This window comes from Myxocyprinus asiaticus, chromosome 22 (assembly GCF_019703515.2).
Source record: "Myxocyprinus asiaticus isolate MX2 ecotype Aquarium Trade chromosome 22, UBuf_Myxa_2, whole genome shotgun sequence".
In the NCBI taxonomy this organism is placed as follows: domain Eukaryota; kingdom Metazoa; phylum Chordata; class Actinopteri; order Cypriniformes; family Catostomidae; genus Myxocyprinus; species Myxocyprinus asiaticus.
Genome location: NC_059365.1, coordinates 39,043,142 through 39,059,806, shown reverse-complemented (window position 1 = coordinate 39,059,806; position 16,665 = coordinate 39,043,142). Strand labels below are relative to the sequence as shown.

General features: G+C 41.9%; 1 protein-coding gene across 9 annotated transcripts in view; it reads right to left on the bottom strand.

Moving 5' to 3' along the window:
* The window catches only part of LOC127412714 (bromodomain-containing protein 8-like), a 42,656-nt gene that overhangs the window by 6,751 nt on the left and 19,240 nt on the right, over window positions 1-16,665 (bottom strand). For 8 of the 9 annotated variants that reach the window (XM_051649307.1, XM_051649310.1, XM_051649311.1 and 5 more), the window contains exons 12-17: window positions 13,041-13,195; window positions 7,062-7,550; window positions 5,722-5,924; window positions 2,207-2,299; window positions 2,020-2,088; window positions 1,621-1,903 (exon numbers count right to left, since the gene is read on the bottom strand). In XM_051649307.1, the coding sequence (XP_051505267.1) occupies window positions 1,621-1,903; window positions 2,020-2,088; window positions 2,207-2,299; window positions 5,722-5,924; window positions 7,062-7,550; window positions 13,041-13,195 (1,292 nt within the window). The remainder of the gene's footprint in view (window positions 1-1,620; window positions 1,904-2,019; window positions 2,089-2,206; window positions 2,300-5,721; window positions 5,925-7,061; window positions 7,551-13,040; window positions 13,196-16,665) is intronic. The other variant, XM_051649308.1, reaches the window with a different exon arrangement.

Here is a 16,665-nt window from a genome sequence, read left to right as displayed (position 1 = left end):
TGAAAATGATGATTACGTTACAGTAATGAGAATTTGATTATTATTGTATTATTGTTATAAAAATTATATTATTACTGGAAAACAGTAATTAGAATTAGATTTTTATTGCATCACGGTGATGAAAATAAAAAGATTGCATTACGGTACTGAGAATTAGATTATTATTGAATTACAGTAATGAGAATGATATTATTATTGTATTATTGTTATGAAAATTAGATTACATTATGGTAATAATAATTAGGTTTATTGCATTACGATAATAAGAATTAGATTTTACTGCAGTATGGTACTGAAAATGTGATTATTATTGTAGTACAGTAATGAGATTAGGAGAATGAGATTATTATTGTATTACAGTAATAAAAATAAGATTACATTATGGTAATGAAAATCAGTGGGAAAAGTGCTTAACTGTCATGAAAATAATGTCTCAATGCAAAAAATCTTATTGGTCCTTAAAATGTGCTTCATTTTCTTTATGAATAATATCATTTACTTTCTTTCTATGGAATTTGTGGTGAAATATGACACAGACATCTGCTGTATTTTTGCAGTAGAAACCTAATCATATCTGGGATTGCATTCCGGAGTTTATACAGGACATGCCAAAGTATTTGGTCAGTGACACTTTTTCCTGCATTGCAGCATGTTTTGGATATTAAATAAAGCTCAGCTCAGGGCCTAAAGTGCTGAAACGACAATTTGAGTGCATTCCTCCCATTAAAAGGCAGAAAATCAATTTGTTCAGATTACCTTTGTGTATTGCAACAATGTAATATGCAATACTCTGTGGAAAATCCACTTTGCGTATATTGAGTGCCATTAAGTCTGTAGCCAAAAGACATTACAAGACTGCACTTATAATTCTGGCTTATGCTCTCCCAGGCCATTTTCTGCTTGAGCCTACTTTCATTCTTATCTCCTCATTTGCGTATTGAGTTGGATTGAAATTAGGCCTTGTTGCAGGTGCTTGTTGAAGGACTAGGCTGTTTTTGGAGGCTCCTTATATACTATGACACAATTGCCTCACCTGTTTAACATCGCCTTGTTATTTCAACTCGTCAAATTGTTATTAACCTTAAACTGCCCCGTCTCAACTTTTTTGGAGCCTGTTGCAATCATCCGATTTTAAATGACTGTACATTTTCAAAAAACATCATATAATGTGTCGTTGTAGTGCTTTCAATATAGCAAAGGGTGAATATAATTTACAAATCACTCCTTTTTGTTTTTATTTTGTATTTTTCACACTGTCACAACTTTTTCAGAATTGGGGTTGTAATATGAAACATCTGAGATGTTTTCAGGACACTTCTGAACTGAACTTAAACCCCTGGGCTACTGAATAACTTTCTATTGGTGTTGTTAAACAGAACATATACATTGCCTATGTCACTGGCCAAATAACTTTAGAGATTCCATTAAGTGTGTGTTTGATTGTGTCTTTTTCAAGGGGTGTGCCTTGTATTTTGTCTTGATTAGTTTTTGCATGTGTATTTGAGTGTCAGTGTCACGTACCTCCAACCTTCTCACCAGCATCTTGTTTGGTTCACTCAATAGTGCTGGATTTGTGTGTGTCAGCTTATATGTGTGTGGTTATCCATGTGTATCTCTAACCTTCTCATTGGAGTCTTGCTTGCGGTTGGCTTCTCTCCCACGCAGACTCTTGGTGCTGATGCCCGACTCTGACGTCTGCATGATTAGCTGTGTGGCTAAGAACTGCTGGATCTGCTCCAGAACATCTCTCTGCATCTCCAGGGCCATATGAAACACGTCATGGTCCGAGCTGTTATACATCACTGCGTTCTGGAACATCAGCATAATGTCACGCTGGAACTCGGCCGTCGTACGGATCTGCCCAGATTCTATGTTCTTCTTGATAGCCGATAAGTCCATCGGTCTGAGGGGGCGTAGATTTCGGGAAAGACAGAAATGTCTATTCAATAATCTATTCAAAGTCACAGAGCTGTTCAGAGGACAAGAGAAGTGTTTTACATGTGTGATCTCAGATGGTACCTGTGTACAATACTGTGATAACCAGGAGCAATGTCATCGGACACTGGCTGTTGAAATACACTTGCATATCTGAAACACACAATGATCAAATTACACACAAACTCATTTCTGCCTGCAGATCAGAGCTCATCATAAAACAGCAGCTGAGGGAATTAAATACTGGTATGAATTACAGGTATAAGCACACCTGTGATTGGCCGCTGCCCGCCACACCAGCATGATAGCTTTCTTCCAGATTTTCTGAGCCTGGAGGGCCTCTTGATCCTCACTACACATGGAGCTGAGAGCGAAACAGATGATTTAAAAAAGCAGATGAATCATTTACCAGTGGACAGCACTTAATACAGGTATAAATGGAGTCTAATGCGTTTTTGAAATGCATTGCGATCTGATCACTCAAACCACCTACAGAGGTGGTCACGTTCTAATGGCCATATAGCATGTAGTATAAATGCTCATTTGTCCCTGAAAAACTGTGAAGGTCCGTCTACTAGGTTTGGTTGTTATGATTATTATAGCTGTTAAATAAATAGAAATTGAACTGCATAGTTTGGTCCCTATTGTAATTTTTTTAATCAATATTTTCATAATGTACGAAAGTTAATAGGCTCCCTGTACAATTTACAGCATTAGCTGAGAGTGAAAAATGGACATTATAAATGAAATATACCCAAATGAATCAGAACAGAATCAAATCGCATCAAGAGCTTGTGAATCGGAATCAAATCGGAAAATCTGTTTAGATACCCAGCGCTACCACCTACTATTTAACCATTGTTAATCTCATCTAAAATATTACTGACGGAAATGGTTGTTGACTAAATGGATTTGTGATTTTGAATACAAGATGAAAAACATAACGATGATAATTAAACAATTATAATTAAAACATACTTTTGACAAAAATATGACAAGAAAAAATACTGCAAGTTATTAACAGTGCACAAACAGAATAAGAAACATCTAGAGAAACATCTGTATTCAGAGGAAGGAACATCTAGCAAGAATTGATTTATCTAATCCCATAATCCAGTATGTTGAACATTTCCCCCATTTGCTGCATACCGGCAAAATTAACAGCTTTACAAACGGGTTAAAGGGATAGTTTACCCAAAAATACCTACTATTGTCCTCCTACATACCTATTGTATGGACCTACAGAGCTGAAATATTCTTCTAAAAATCTTCGTTTGTGTTCTTCAAAAGAAAGAAAGTCATACACATCTAGGATGGCGTGAGGGCGAGTAAATGATGAGAGAATTTTCATTTTTGGATGAACTATTCTTTTAATTACCTCACTCAATCGCATCCTATTTATTCATGAGATGAATCACTACATCCACAACATACACTACCGGTCAAAAGTTTTGAAACACTTGACTGAAATGTTTCTCATGATCTTAAAAATCTTTTGATCTGAAGGCGTATGCTTAAATGTTTGAAATTAGTTTTGGAGACAAAAATATAATTGTGCCAACATATTAATTTATTTCATTATAAAACTAAAATGTAATTTAAAAAAAAAATGTTTTTGAAATTGATGACTTGGACCAAATAATAAAGAAAAGCAGCCAATAAGTGCCCAACATATATGGGAACTCCTTCAATGCTGTTTAAAAAGCATCCCAGGGTGATACCTCAAGAAGTTGTTTGAGAAAATGTCAAGAGTACATGTCCGCAAATTCTAGACAAAGGGTGACTACTTTGAAGATGCTAAAATATAACAGATTTAATTTATTTTGGATTTGTATAGTCACATCATAATTCCCATAGTTCCATTTATGTTATTTCATAGTTTTGATGACTTTACTATTATTCTAAATGTGAATAAAATGATAAGTAAATTATAAGAATTATATGAGTGTTTCAAAACTTTTGACAGGTAGTGTATATGTAATATTACAATGTACATCTGCACAGACAATGAAGTGAATGAACAGCTGAACTTGAACTAAGTAATGTGAATCAGATTGCGTAACGGTCTCTAAAACATGAAGAATTCAGAATACAGTCACTTCTAAAAAGTAGCTCATACTCCAGTATATTTTTATGCTATTATTTCAGGAGCTCAGGTTTTCACATAAGGACAGTTGTAGCTATTTTGTATGTATCTTTTACATGTTTGATACGTTTAAATTAAAAAATGTTTAAACATTTTTCTAAATGTTTGAATATTTAATTAAAGTTGGGTCTGTTACAGTTTGACAAAAATATGTTCTTTTCGTTGACTAAAGTTAAATGCCTTTTTAGTTAGAGTAACCCTGACTAGAATTAATGAACATGATGTGACATATTGACTAAATGTGTAAAACAATTTCATCAAAAGTCTAAAACTATGACTAAAATAAAAACTGTGTAAAATTAACACTGTATGTAACTGTAACAAGGAAGAGGGCGGGGCCGGGCCGTGACTATGCATGCCCGGCCCCCAATCAGGCTAATCAGCCAAGGAGAGGGATAATGCTGCGTTCCATTTGTCTCGGAAGTCGGAGCTCGGATCGATGTCATATCCGTTAAAAAAAAAACAAGAAATCCGAGTTGGATGCGTTCCTTTTGCACACAACACGACAAGTCGGAAAAAAAGATGGATGACTCCAGGAAAGTAATTGTTGCACTAGCTCTTTTGGAGTACAGAGAGCTACAAAATAAGTATGCCCTTCACCTAAGAGACCTCGAGGAAGATGACAGAAAGCAGAGAAGGTATGTTAATGTTTCTGCGTATTTGATTGTTTCAAAACATGTTAACCACGTTTTAATCGAACCAGCGGTGTAAACAAAGAGCATTGCCCTATGGAAGTACAAATGTATATTTGCAATATAAATTTGCCAAACTTTGTTATGTGTAAACGGTTTTACGGTTTGTAACATTAGGCAGTGTTGCTGTAGCAACATTGACCATTGTTCTTGTAGCAGCAGCGACCATTGTTGTTGTTAGCAGCAGCGACCTAGCCAATTTTAGCTGTACCAGTTTATAAACAACACATTACGCGGTAATTCACGCATAACAGGATTGTAGCAACATGCCTATAGGCAACGGTAACACAGTATTGTGTATACGACTTACTAAATTGGACACAAAAAAGACAAAAGTGCTTAAAAAAAACTTTAAACCCACAGCATACTACAGTCGATGTTCTTTGCAGCCATCTTGCTTTCTGAACTCGGGGTCCTCTGAGTTCGTCCGACTTTCCGAGTAGGAATTCCGACATCAGGGGGCGTTCCATTTGTCAGTTCCGATCTTGGAACTCAGAAAATAACTCAGAGCTCCGACTTCCGAGACAAATGGAACGCAGCATAAGTGCAACGAGATGCGGCAGTTCGAGAGAGAGAGAGCTACAAGCAACTGCCCTGTGTGCATTTGTGTTTATGTTTTGTCTTTATGTTTTAATGTCTCATTAAAAACATTACTTTGATGCTTTGTCCGGTTCCCGCCTCCTCCTTTCCCATCCATGAACCCTGTTACAATGTTGCCGAAGCCTGGAAAGGAGGCGGCGGGAACCAGATGAAGCATCAAAGTAATGCACGAGAACCTTTTTGCTGTATCTGGTATCAACATGCAGTAGCACAATGATGGAGAAAATAATGCATGTATCATAGTCACAAAATAAAAGACACTTTCCTAGATAAAAAACAAACACAAGTGGTCACTGATGGTGCAATTGAGACGCATATTAAGGCACACACACACACAAAGACACTTACAACTGTGATGAGGCCGGGCTGCTGGCGATGGAGTCTGCTGTAGTGTAACGCTTAGTGTGACTGCCATATCCATCCTCACTCTCACTGGCAGGAGGATCCACCTCTGAGAGATATGGCCCCTCTCCATCACCGTCTCCACACTCTTTCATCTCCATCCCTTCATCCACATCCACCTCACTGCCTCCATCCTCTTCCTTCACCTCCTACAGCATGTGAAAGAAAGAGATATCAAACATAAAGAGCTAAAACAGATAATTCAGTTGCACAATGTGATTCACCCTGTTCATTTAAAGGAATACTCATCATTTACTCCCCCTCATGTCACTCCAAACCCAAATGACTTTCTCTCTTCCGTGGAACACAAAAGGAAAAGTTTAGCTAAATATCCTGGCTGCTTTTTACATATAATGAAACTTAATGGGGACAGACCCAGTCCAAGCTTGACAAATGACCAGAAAGCACCATAAAAGTAGCATAAAAGTAGTCCATTTGATTCATGCACAATATTCCAAGTCTTCTGTATTCATCTGACAGTTTTGTGTGAGGAACCGACTGACATTTAAATGATTATTTACTGAAAAATCTCCCTCTCTGCCATAACTCTCAAATCTCATTCACGTCCATGACCATTGAAAGACACTTTGCACAAAGGTTTGTAATAAATGAACATTGGTCAAGCGAGAAACAATGACCTAGCTCTTTATTTCAATTAGGGTTGCACAATTAATCAAATAAATAATCAAGATTACATTTACAGCTGCCACAATTAACTAATTGTTGTAAAAAGTAAAAGTAATTCAGGAACACATTTCTCAGTTCGCTTTGGATGTTTAGCCTACATAAAGAGTATAACACACAGTTGATCCATCCAGAATAAGTATTTTAATATAAATTCTATAGTTCAAAATTAATCGTAATTACATTATCAAGGGAAATACTCAACAATTATGAGTTTTGTCATAATCATGCAGCCCTAATTTGAATGGATGCGAAAGCAAATAAAATCTGAGAGTTACGGCAGAGGGGAAGATTATTAGTGAATAACCACTTAAAAAAAATAATAATTTAGGTATCGTTTGGCTTCAGAAAAATTGTAATACAGCCCACGACTACTTTGTTTTTGTTTTTCTGTCATTTTTGTAGCTTGACAGCATATGTCCCCATTTACTATCATTGTATGGAAAAGAGCAGCGTGTACTTTCTGGTAAACTTTTCTTGACAGAAAGACAAACATGTTTGGAATGACATTATGGTGAATAAATGATAACAGAAGTTTCACTTTTTGGTGAACTATTCCTTTAAGTGGGTAATGAACTGCTGCTCTGTGGTATTACTATTACCTTTGTGTCTTTGGCTGAGGCCGAGCTGTCCTCTGAGTCCAGACAGGGCGTCACCATCTCCGGCTGAATCCAGTCCTCTCCCTCACACTTCACGGATGGACTCGTGGTTCTATTGTCCTCCTGTGTCTCCTCAATTCCTTCCTCTGCCTCTCCTTCCCTCTCCTCCTCCATCTTGACCTCAGAGTCCTGGCTCCGCTCTCCATCAGGAACGGGGGTCAAATCGGAGTCCCCTTTCACCCTGTCTACTGCCTCCGTTTCTCCAGCCTCCTCTACCAGAACCTCAATTTCTCCCTGCACTCCCACAGGATCTGGGCCGCTCTGTGGGGCCACTGGGGTCGCACTCTGCTGAACGACTGGCTCCGGTTCGGCTGCCTTAAATGTCTGGGACTCCCAGGGGTTGGAGAGGTGTCCTCCGACTGCTGGATCCTCGCAGAGGGAGAGAGCAGCCTCCACTGCTGCTGCATCCAGAGCCTCAACGGGGTCGTCCACCTGAGACAGACCAAGTGGCATCAACTAGAACATGTCCAAATATTATGATTTTATACCTAATAAAGTTGTTTTTGTTACATGTCTTGCTTGAAAATAGTTTGTGCTATCTTTCTTTAAAATAAATGCCACATGGTTAGATACCGCCTCTAATACAATGTGACTCACTTGTAAACTGTACTTTAGATATAAAGGCCTGGAAGTCAAAACAATTTTTACAGCTCAACAGGGATAAAACAGAAGTATTGATCATTGGTTCAAAGGCTCAAAGAGAGAAACTGACTCCCAACTAAATACACTAGGACTCAACCCAAGCCAAGAAGCATCTGATTCTAATTTCAAGGCTTATGTGCGGGGTGTCACAAAAACAGCTTTTTATCATTTGAAGAACATTGCCAAAGTGAGGCCATTTCTCTCTTTGAGAAACACAGAGTCTAATGCACGCTTTTATAACTAGCAGGCTAGACTCTTGTAATGCTCTCCTTTCTGGTCTACCACAGAATACAATAAATCAGCTACAACTAATTAAAAATTCTGCTGCACAAATGCTAAGACCAAAAGAAGAGCACACATTATGCCTTTTAAAAGTCTTTACACACTTACCTGTTAGTTCCCTATCTGTCACTCACTCGACGTTGTGTCAATGTAGTGACACTAGGGGTCACTCTTGGGAGCCCGAGACTCCTCTGGTCTTTGATAAAGGCCAATGAAAATTGGAGAGTGGTATTTGCATGCCACTCCCCTGGACATACAGGTATAAAAGGAGCTGGTATGCAACCACTCATTCAGATTTTCTCACGGTGAGTTCGACTTCTTGTTTGGAGCCCGCGAAGCTGATGAGCTCTCGAGCGCAGCATCGGAGAGCGGGCTTGTCCAGTCGGACGCAGAAGCCTCAGCTGGGCTCCACCCTTCGGGGACGATTGCCCAGTCACAGGCTGATGCAGAGATGACGGACATGCTTTCCTGGGCGGCTGCGAGCGTCGGGCTAGAGTGGAACCCTCCGCTCTCCCCTGAACCCTCGACGAAGGTCACGGCGCAGTCTCTCGGGCAGACGATGTCCACATTAGTGGTCCAGGAGCGCCACCTTTGGCTCAACCTGGTCGAGATGCGTGAGGCAGACAAGACATGGTTCCTTGCTGCCCCCATCTCCCAGGCTGGCCTATTAGGCAACACCAGCAGATGGAGGCTATCCGGCATATTCTGTCCCGGCGCGGCTCAAGATCCCGCACCCCGTCTGCTCGTTGCCAAGGGCGTCCCCCTGCGGTGACTGCACCGACTCCGCCGCAGCCCGCCCCTTCGGCCCGGCCCCACCAAGGAAGCAGACGCCACCCGTCTCACGGCCGGCCGCCAAGAACCCACGAAGGTCGTCAAAGTGCCCCTGAGACAGACGACCCAGGGTCGACAAAACCCACTGCATTGGAGCTGGTAGTAAGACCACTCCATCCCCCGGTGGAGGGCCGGGTGGAGAATCTTTTGTTGCCTTTTCATTTGATTTCACCGCATGCCCAATTGGCTGTGGTACCCAACAGTTCAGCAAGAGCGGTTTCCTCCTTCCCTGGGTCACATACCCGGTGTGCACGGTCGTCATCACGACCACCGTCCACCTTTTTTCCCTTGCAGGATTGGCGCTCCAGCAGCGGTCTCCCCGCCCTTGCGTGCCCATTTGTGACACACATCCGCCCCCGATGTGACAGTCTCCACGGGTTGCGAGGACAGGCCTCTTCCTCCCCCGTCCCAGACTGTTCCGGGGGTGGTCACAAGGAGCCAGGTAAGTGCTTCAATGTCCCTAGACTCAGCATGGCCACGACATGGTGTGGCACCTCGAGCTCCGCCCCGCTGCGAGGCCCCACCTGCAGGTACGTCCAATGACATTGTTCCTTTGGTCCCCCTCGCGCAGAACTTGGATGCGTGGCTTGAGCTTTCCAATCCGTCGCGATGGCTGGTCCGGACCGTCCGACTCGGCTACGCGATTCAGTTCAAAAGGCGTCCGCCCAGATTCAGCGGTATCCACTTCACCTTGGTGAAGTACGAAAATGCTGCTACCTTGCGTGCAGAGATCTCCACCCTCCTATGGAAGGGTGCGATAGAACCTGTCCCTCCGGCCGAGATGAAGAAGGGGTTTTACAGCACCTACTTCATCGTACCGAAAAAAGGCGGTAGTTTGCGACCAATCTTGGACCTGCGAGTACTGAACCAGGCTTTACACAGACTCCCAGATGCTGACGCAAAAACGCATTCTGGCGAGCGTCCGGCATCAAGATTGGTTCGCAGCGGTAGACCTGAAGGATGCGTACTTTCACGTCTCGATTCTACCTCGACACAGACCCTTCCTGCAGTTTGCATTCGAGGGTCAGGCGTATCAATACAAGGTCCTCCCTTCTGGCATGTCCTTGTCCCCTTGTGTCTTCACGAAGGTTGCAGAGGCAGCTCTTGCCCCGTTAAGGGAAGGGGGCATTCGCATTCTCAACTATCTTGACGATTAGCTAATCCTACCTCACTCTCAGGACATGTTGTGTGCACACAGGGACTTGGTGCTCTTGCACCTCAGCCAATTAGCGCTTCGGGTCAACTGGGAAAAGAGCAAGCTCCTCCCGGTTCAGAACATCTCTTTTCTCGGTTTGGAGTTGGACTCAGTCTCATTGACAGCGTGCCTCACGAACGAGCGCGCACAGTCGGGGATGACCTGTTTGAAGGCGTTCAAACAGAAAACAGCGGTTCCACTGAAACTCTTTCAGAGGCTCCTGGGGCATATGGCATCCTCAGCAGTGGCCACCCCGCTTGGGTTGATGCATATGAGACCGCTTCAGCACTGGCTTCAGACTCGAGTCCCGAGATGGGCATGGTGCCACGGGACACATCACGTGGCCATCATGCCAATCTGTCAACGTCTCTTCAGCCCTTGGACCGACCTCTCGTTTCTACGGCAGGTGTTCCCCTAGATCAGGTCTCCAGGCGCGTAGTGGTCACGACAGACACCTCCAAAACGGGCTGGGGCACTGTTTGCAAGGGGCACGCAGCCGCCGGCTTATGGACGGCCCGCGGCTGCGTTGGCACATCAACTGCCTCGAGTTGTTGGCAATTCTGCTCGCCCTGTGGAGGTTCCGGACATTGATCCAGGGCAGCACATGTTAGTTCGGACAGACAACATGGCAACGGTAGCATATGTCAACCACCAAGGCGGTCTGCGCTCTCGTTGTATGTCACAACTCGCCCGCCGTCTCCTCCTCTGGAGTCAGCAGCACTTCAAGTCGCTGCAAGCCACTCATATCCCGGGCGACCTCAACACTGCAGCGGATGCGCTGTAATGGCAGGTTACCCTCAGGGGAGAGTGGAGACTCCACCTTCAGGTCGTCCAGCTGATTTGGAGTCGATTCGGACAGGCACAGGTAGACCTGTTCACCTCCCAAGAATCCTCCCACTGCCCGCTCTGGTACGCCCTGACTGAGGCACCTCTCGGCATAGACGCGCTGGCACACAGCTGGCCTCCTGGCCTACACAAATGATGCATTCTACGAGCCCATTCTACCAGGGGTGTAGCGCCTCCTGGGCCCTGGCCAGGGGTGCCTCTCTAACAGACATTTGCAGAGCAGCAGGCTGGGCAACACCCAACACCTTTGCAAGGTTCTACAACCTCCGAGTGGAACCGGTTTTGTCCCAGGTAGTGGCACACAATACAAGCGGATAAGCCCGGGATAGCCGGCCGGGTGTATTGCTTGCACATAGCGCCTTTCACCTCTTCTGAGCTGAAGACGTGTGCCATTAATTCCCAGTAGTGTTCACAAACTATGTTCCCTGGTTGACTTCCTCCGAGCCCTGTGGCAGGCGAGTTTTCGGAGAGGCTCGCTGCCGGCCCAGTACACGTGCTAACTAAGAGCCCTGTTCTGGGGTAGGTGCTCCGCATGTGGCGGTTCCCTGTAAGATAACCCCATGCAATGTATATCTTCCGCTAATTCGTTTCCCTGTTGGCAAACTGCGTCTTCCTTGGGCAGAGCCCCCTCTGCCACAGTCTCCATGTTTGTAGTAACTCCTCCCCCGTTGGGTAGGATCTACCATGAGACTTCTCCACATGGTCGGTAAGACCATGTGATGTATTTTCCACTTAAATATCCCCCCTCTCTTTGGGCGAGGTCCGCAGGTCCTAGACCTGGCGGCCAAGTCGGATAATCCCCCTTGTTTTTTAGGGAGTGGAAAAAAAGAAGGGGAAAAGAGGCCACGACTGGGTTAGCCTGTCTCTATCTTTTGGGTAGTCGACTTGTCCCCAAAGGGCCGTTCGACACTCATAACTATGTTGGGGGAGGTTATGTGTCGGCCTGATGCGCTGGCTACGAGGCACACAGTTGTCTGCCCGTCACACACCGCCAGTTCACGTAACACAGTTCAGCCAGTTGCGGCGTTTTGTATAGGGACCCCTAGTGTCACTACATCGACACAACGTTGAGTGAGTGACAGATAGGGAACGTCCTGGTTACTTGCGTAATCTCCGTTCCCTGATGGAGGGAACGAGACGTTGTGTCCCTCCTGCCACAACGCTGAACTACCCGCTGAAATGGCCGGATTGTCTCGGCTCCTCAGCATAAAACCTGAATGAGTAGTTGCATACCAGCTCCATTCATACCCGTATGTCTGGGGGAGTGGCATACAAATACCACTCGCCAATTTTCATTGGCCTTCTATCAAAGACTAGAGGTGTCTCAGGCTCCCAAGAGTGACCCCTAGTGTCACTACATCGACACAATGTCTCTTTCCCTCCATCAGGGAATGGAGGTTACGCAAGTAAAAAGGACGTTTTCGTATTGATTTTAAAATTCTTTCATTAGTTTAAAAGGCACTACATGGCCTAGCACCAGACTACCTTTCAGAAATGCTTTTGGTTTATGAATTAGGAAAGCCCCTCAGATCCTCCAGTTTCTTTCTTTTAGCTGTACTTATAAGCAGAAAAAAAAATTTGGTGATACTGCATTCAGCCATTACGCTCCATGCCACTGAAACAGCCTTCCAGAGGATGTAAGAGGAGCTGAAAATATTGACATTTTTAAACGTAAACTAAAACCCCATCTATTCAGACTGGCATTCATGTAGCATTTTAAAATTGTTATGGTTTTAGTATTTTTTTCACGATCATCATTATTTATTTTTTCATTTTTAATCTTATCAACATTTTACTGTTGATCATTATTATTTTATTCTATTAACTTTTTACTGTGTTATTATAATCAATTTATTTTGTGTAATATTTCATAATTTTGTTTTTATTGTTATTTTAACTGCTTGTAATTTGTGTCAATCACTTGTAAAGCACTTTGAATTGCATTTAATTTGTTTGAAATGTGCTATATAAATAAAGTTTGATTGACTGATTGATTAAAGTGTATCTTAAGTGTAAATACTTTTGGGACCATTGTCACTGAGTCTAGATGGAAGTGAAAGCACTGGAGTAAAGCAGTCAATCACATCATCACAGCAGTGGACATGTGTGTGTATGTGTGGGTATACCTTCTCCTCTATGATAGCGATGATCTCTCCCACTGTCTCCAGGTCTAGTTCATGAGCCATGTATGATTCTGACACTACCGTGTCCTCCTCTACTAGCTCTGAAACTTTCCCCTCCACCTCCACTGGTGTGGACGAGCCTGCCATCACCGCCTCTGCTTTAGCAACACACACACACACACACACATGTTGGTGCAGCTATCCTTATGAACACTCTCCGTAGACATAATGATTTTTATACTGTATGAACTATAGAAAAAACTTTCTGCATTTTTACATTTTCAATAAAACATCATTTAGTATGTTTAAGCTACTAGAATTATGGGGACAATAGAAATGTCCTCATAAACCACATTTACAGCATAATACCCTTGTGATTACCAGTTTGAAACCTAAAAAAAAAGTCCTCGTAAACCACTTAAACCTGCCCACACACACACACACACACAAAGTTCCACATTGCTCTTATTACAGTTTTTTTGAATTTTCTAAAATGTGAGAAGATTATCTTTTTAAGAGAAAAAAATATAAATGTTTTAAAGCTAAAGTTGGCATGGCTTTACCTGGCCCTAGGAAAGAGTTCTACACGTGAAGTTCTAGAATAAATGTCCAGATCTAGAATACACATGCTGTTCTAGAATAAATCTGTAGTTCTAGCATAAATCTTCCGATCTAGAATATGTCTATATTTCCAGAATGCACTTGCAACTCTAAAGTAAATCTCCAGATTTAAAATACACCTGCAGGTCCGGAATAAATATCCAGATCAAGAATGCACCTGCAGTTGTAGAATTAAGCTGTAGTTCCAATCATAAATCTCTAGGTATAGAAAACACATGCAGCTCTACAATTAATCTGTAGTTCTAGAGTAAACCTCAAGATCTAAAACACACCTGCAGGTCTAAAATAAATCTGCAGGTCTAGCATAAATCTTGAGATCAAGAATATGTCTGCATTTCCAGAATGCACTTGTAATTCTAGAGTAAATCTCTAGATTTACAACACACCTGTAGGTCTAGAATAAATCTCCAGATCTAGAATAGACCTGCAGTTCTAGAATTAATCTGTAGTTCCAGCATAAATATCTAGGTCTAGAAAACACATGCAGCTCTACAATTAATCTGTAGTTCTAGAGTAAACCTCAAGATCTAAAACACACCTGCAGGTCTAAGTTAAATCTGTAGTTCTGGCATTAATCTCCAGGTCTATAACGTGTCTGCATTTCCAGAATGCACTTGTAATTCTAGAGTAAATCTCCACATTTACAATACACCTGCAGGTCTAAAATAAATCTCAAGATTTACAATGCACCTGCAGTTCTTAAATAAATACACAGATCTAGAATACACTTGCAGTTCTAGAATAAATCTGTAGTTCTAACATAAATTTCCAGGTCTAGAATATGTCTGCAGTTCAAGAATGCCCTTGTAATTCTAGAGTAAATCTCCAGATCTACAATACACCAGCCATTCTAGAATATCCATAACTAGAATACACCTGCAGTTCTATAATTAATCTGCAGTTCTAGAGTAATTCTCCAAATCTAGAATATACCTGCAGTTCTAGATTTAAACTGTAGTTCCATCATAAATCCCCATTTGCCATTCTCTATCATGGCCTCCTAATAATTCCCATCCATTAATTGGCTCTATAACTCTACTCTCTCCTCTCCACCAATAGCTGGTGTGTGGTGAGTGTACTGGCGCTCTATGGCTGCCATCGCATCATCCAGGTGGATGCTGCACACTGGTGGTGGTTGAGGTGAGTCCCCTGTTCACTATGTAAAGTGCTTTGAGTGTAGTGTCACAAAAGCACTATATAAATGTATCATTCATTCATTCATAAATCTCTAGGTTTAGAAAACAAATGCAGCTCTATAATTAATCCATAGTTCTAGAGTAAATCAAGATACAGAACACACCTGCAGTTCTAGAATGACTTTGTAATTCTAGAGTTAATCTCCAGATCTACAATATACCAGCAGTTCTAGAATAAATATCCAGATCTAGAATACATTTGCAGTTCTAGAATAAATATCCAGATCTAGAATGTACCTGCAGTTCTAGAATTAATCTGTAGTTCCATCATAAATCTCTAGGTCTAGAATACACATGCAGCTCTCCAATGAATCTGTAGTTCTAGAGTAAACCTCAAGATCTAGAACACACCTGCAGATCTAGGATACACTGGCGGCCAAAAGTTTGGAATAATGTACAGATTTTGCTCTTATGGAAAGAAACTGGTACTTTTATTCACCAAGGTGGCATTCAACTGATCAAAATGTATAGTCAGGACATTAATAACGTGAAAAATTACTATTACAATTTGAAAAAAAAAAATCAGAACTTCTTAAACTACTTCAAAGAGTTCTCATTAAAAAATCCTCCACGTGCAGCAATGACAGCTTTGCAGATCCTTGGCATTCTAGCTGTCAGTTTGTCCAGATATTCAGGTGACATTTCACCCCACGCTTCCTGTAGCACTTGCCATAGATGTGGCTGTCTTGTTGGGCACTTCTCACGCACCTTACAGTCTAGCTGATCCCACAAAAGCTCAATGGGGTTAAGATCCATAACACTCTTTTCCAATTATCTGTTGTCCAATGTCTGTGTTTCTTTGCCCACTCTAACATTTTCTTTTTGTTTTTCTGTTTCAAAAATGACCTTTTCTTTGCAATTCTTCCCATAAGGCCTGCACCCCTGAGTCTTCTCTTTACTGTTGTACATGAAACTGGTGTTGAGCGGGTAGAATTCAATGAAGCTGTCAGCTGAGGACATGTGAGGTGTCTATTTCTCAGATTAGAGACTCTGATGTACTTATCCTCTTGTTTAGTTGTACATCTGGCCTTCCACATCTCTTTCTGTCCTTGTTAGAGCCAGTTGTCCTTTATCTTTGAAGACTGTAGTGTACACCTTTGTATGAAATCTTCAGTTCTTTGGCAATTTTAAGCATTGTATTGCCTTCATTCCTCAAAACAATGATTGACTGACGAATTTCTAGAGAAAGCTTGTTAAGCTTCATTTAACAAACCAAATAGCTTTCAGCAGTGTTTGAATTAATGGCAAGTGAATTTCTATTATCAAATGATCAATTTAGCATGATTACTCAAGGATAAGGTGTTGGAGTGATGGCTGCTGGAAATGGGGCCTGTCTAGATTTGATCAAAAATGACTTTTTTACATCAGTAATGTCCTGACTATACTTGATCAGTTGAATGCCATTTTGGTGAATTAAAGTAACAATTTCCATCCGAAACAGTAAAATCTGTACATTATTCCCAACTTTTGGCCACCACTGTATATCTGTAGATCTAACAAAAATCTCTAGGTCTTGAATATGTCTGTAGTTCCAGTTCCAGAATGCACTTGTAATTCTAGAGTAAATCTCCAGATATACAATACATATGCAGTTCTAGAATAAATATCAAGATTGGAGATCGACCGATAATCGTTTTTTCTGATATTTTTTCCAATATTCAAGCATTTTTCCTTAATTGGATATCGTTTTTGTAATATCGGATCACCGCCATCTGCTTGGTGTTTCACAAATTGCACGCAAAACCACAGTTACAGCAGTGTGTGTGAGAGGAAACAATATGCTGATTGTTCACAGGTTAAGTAACTTGATT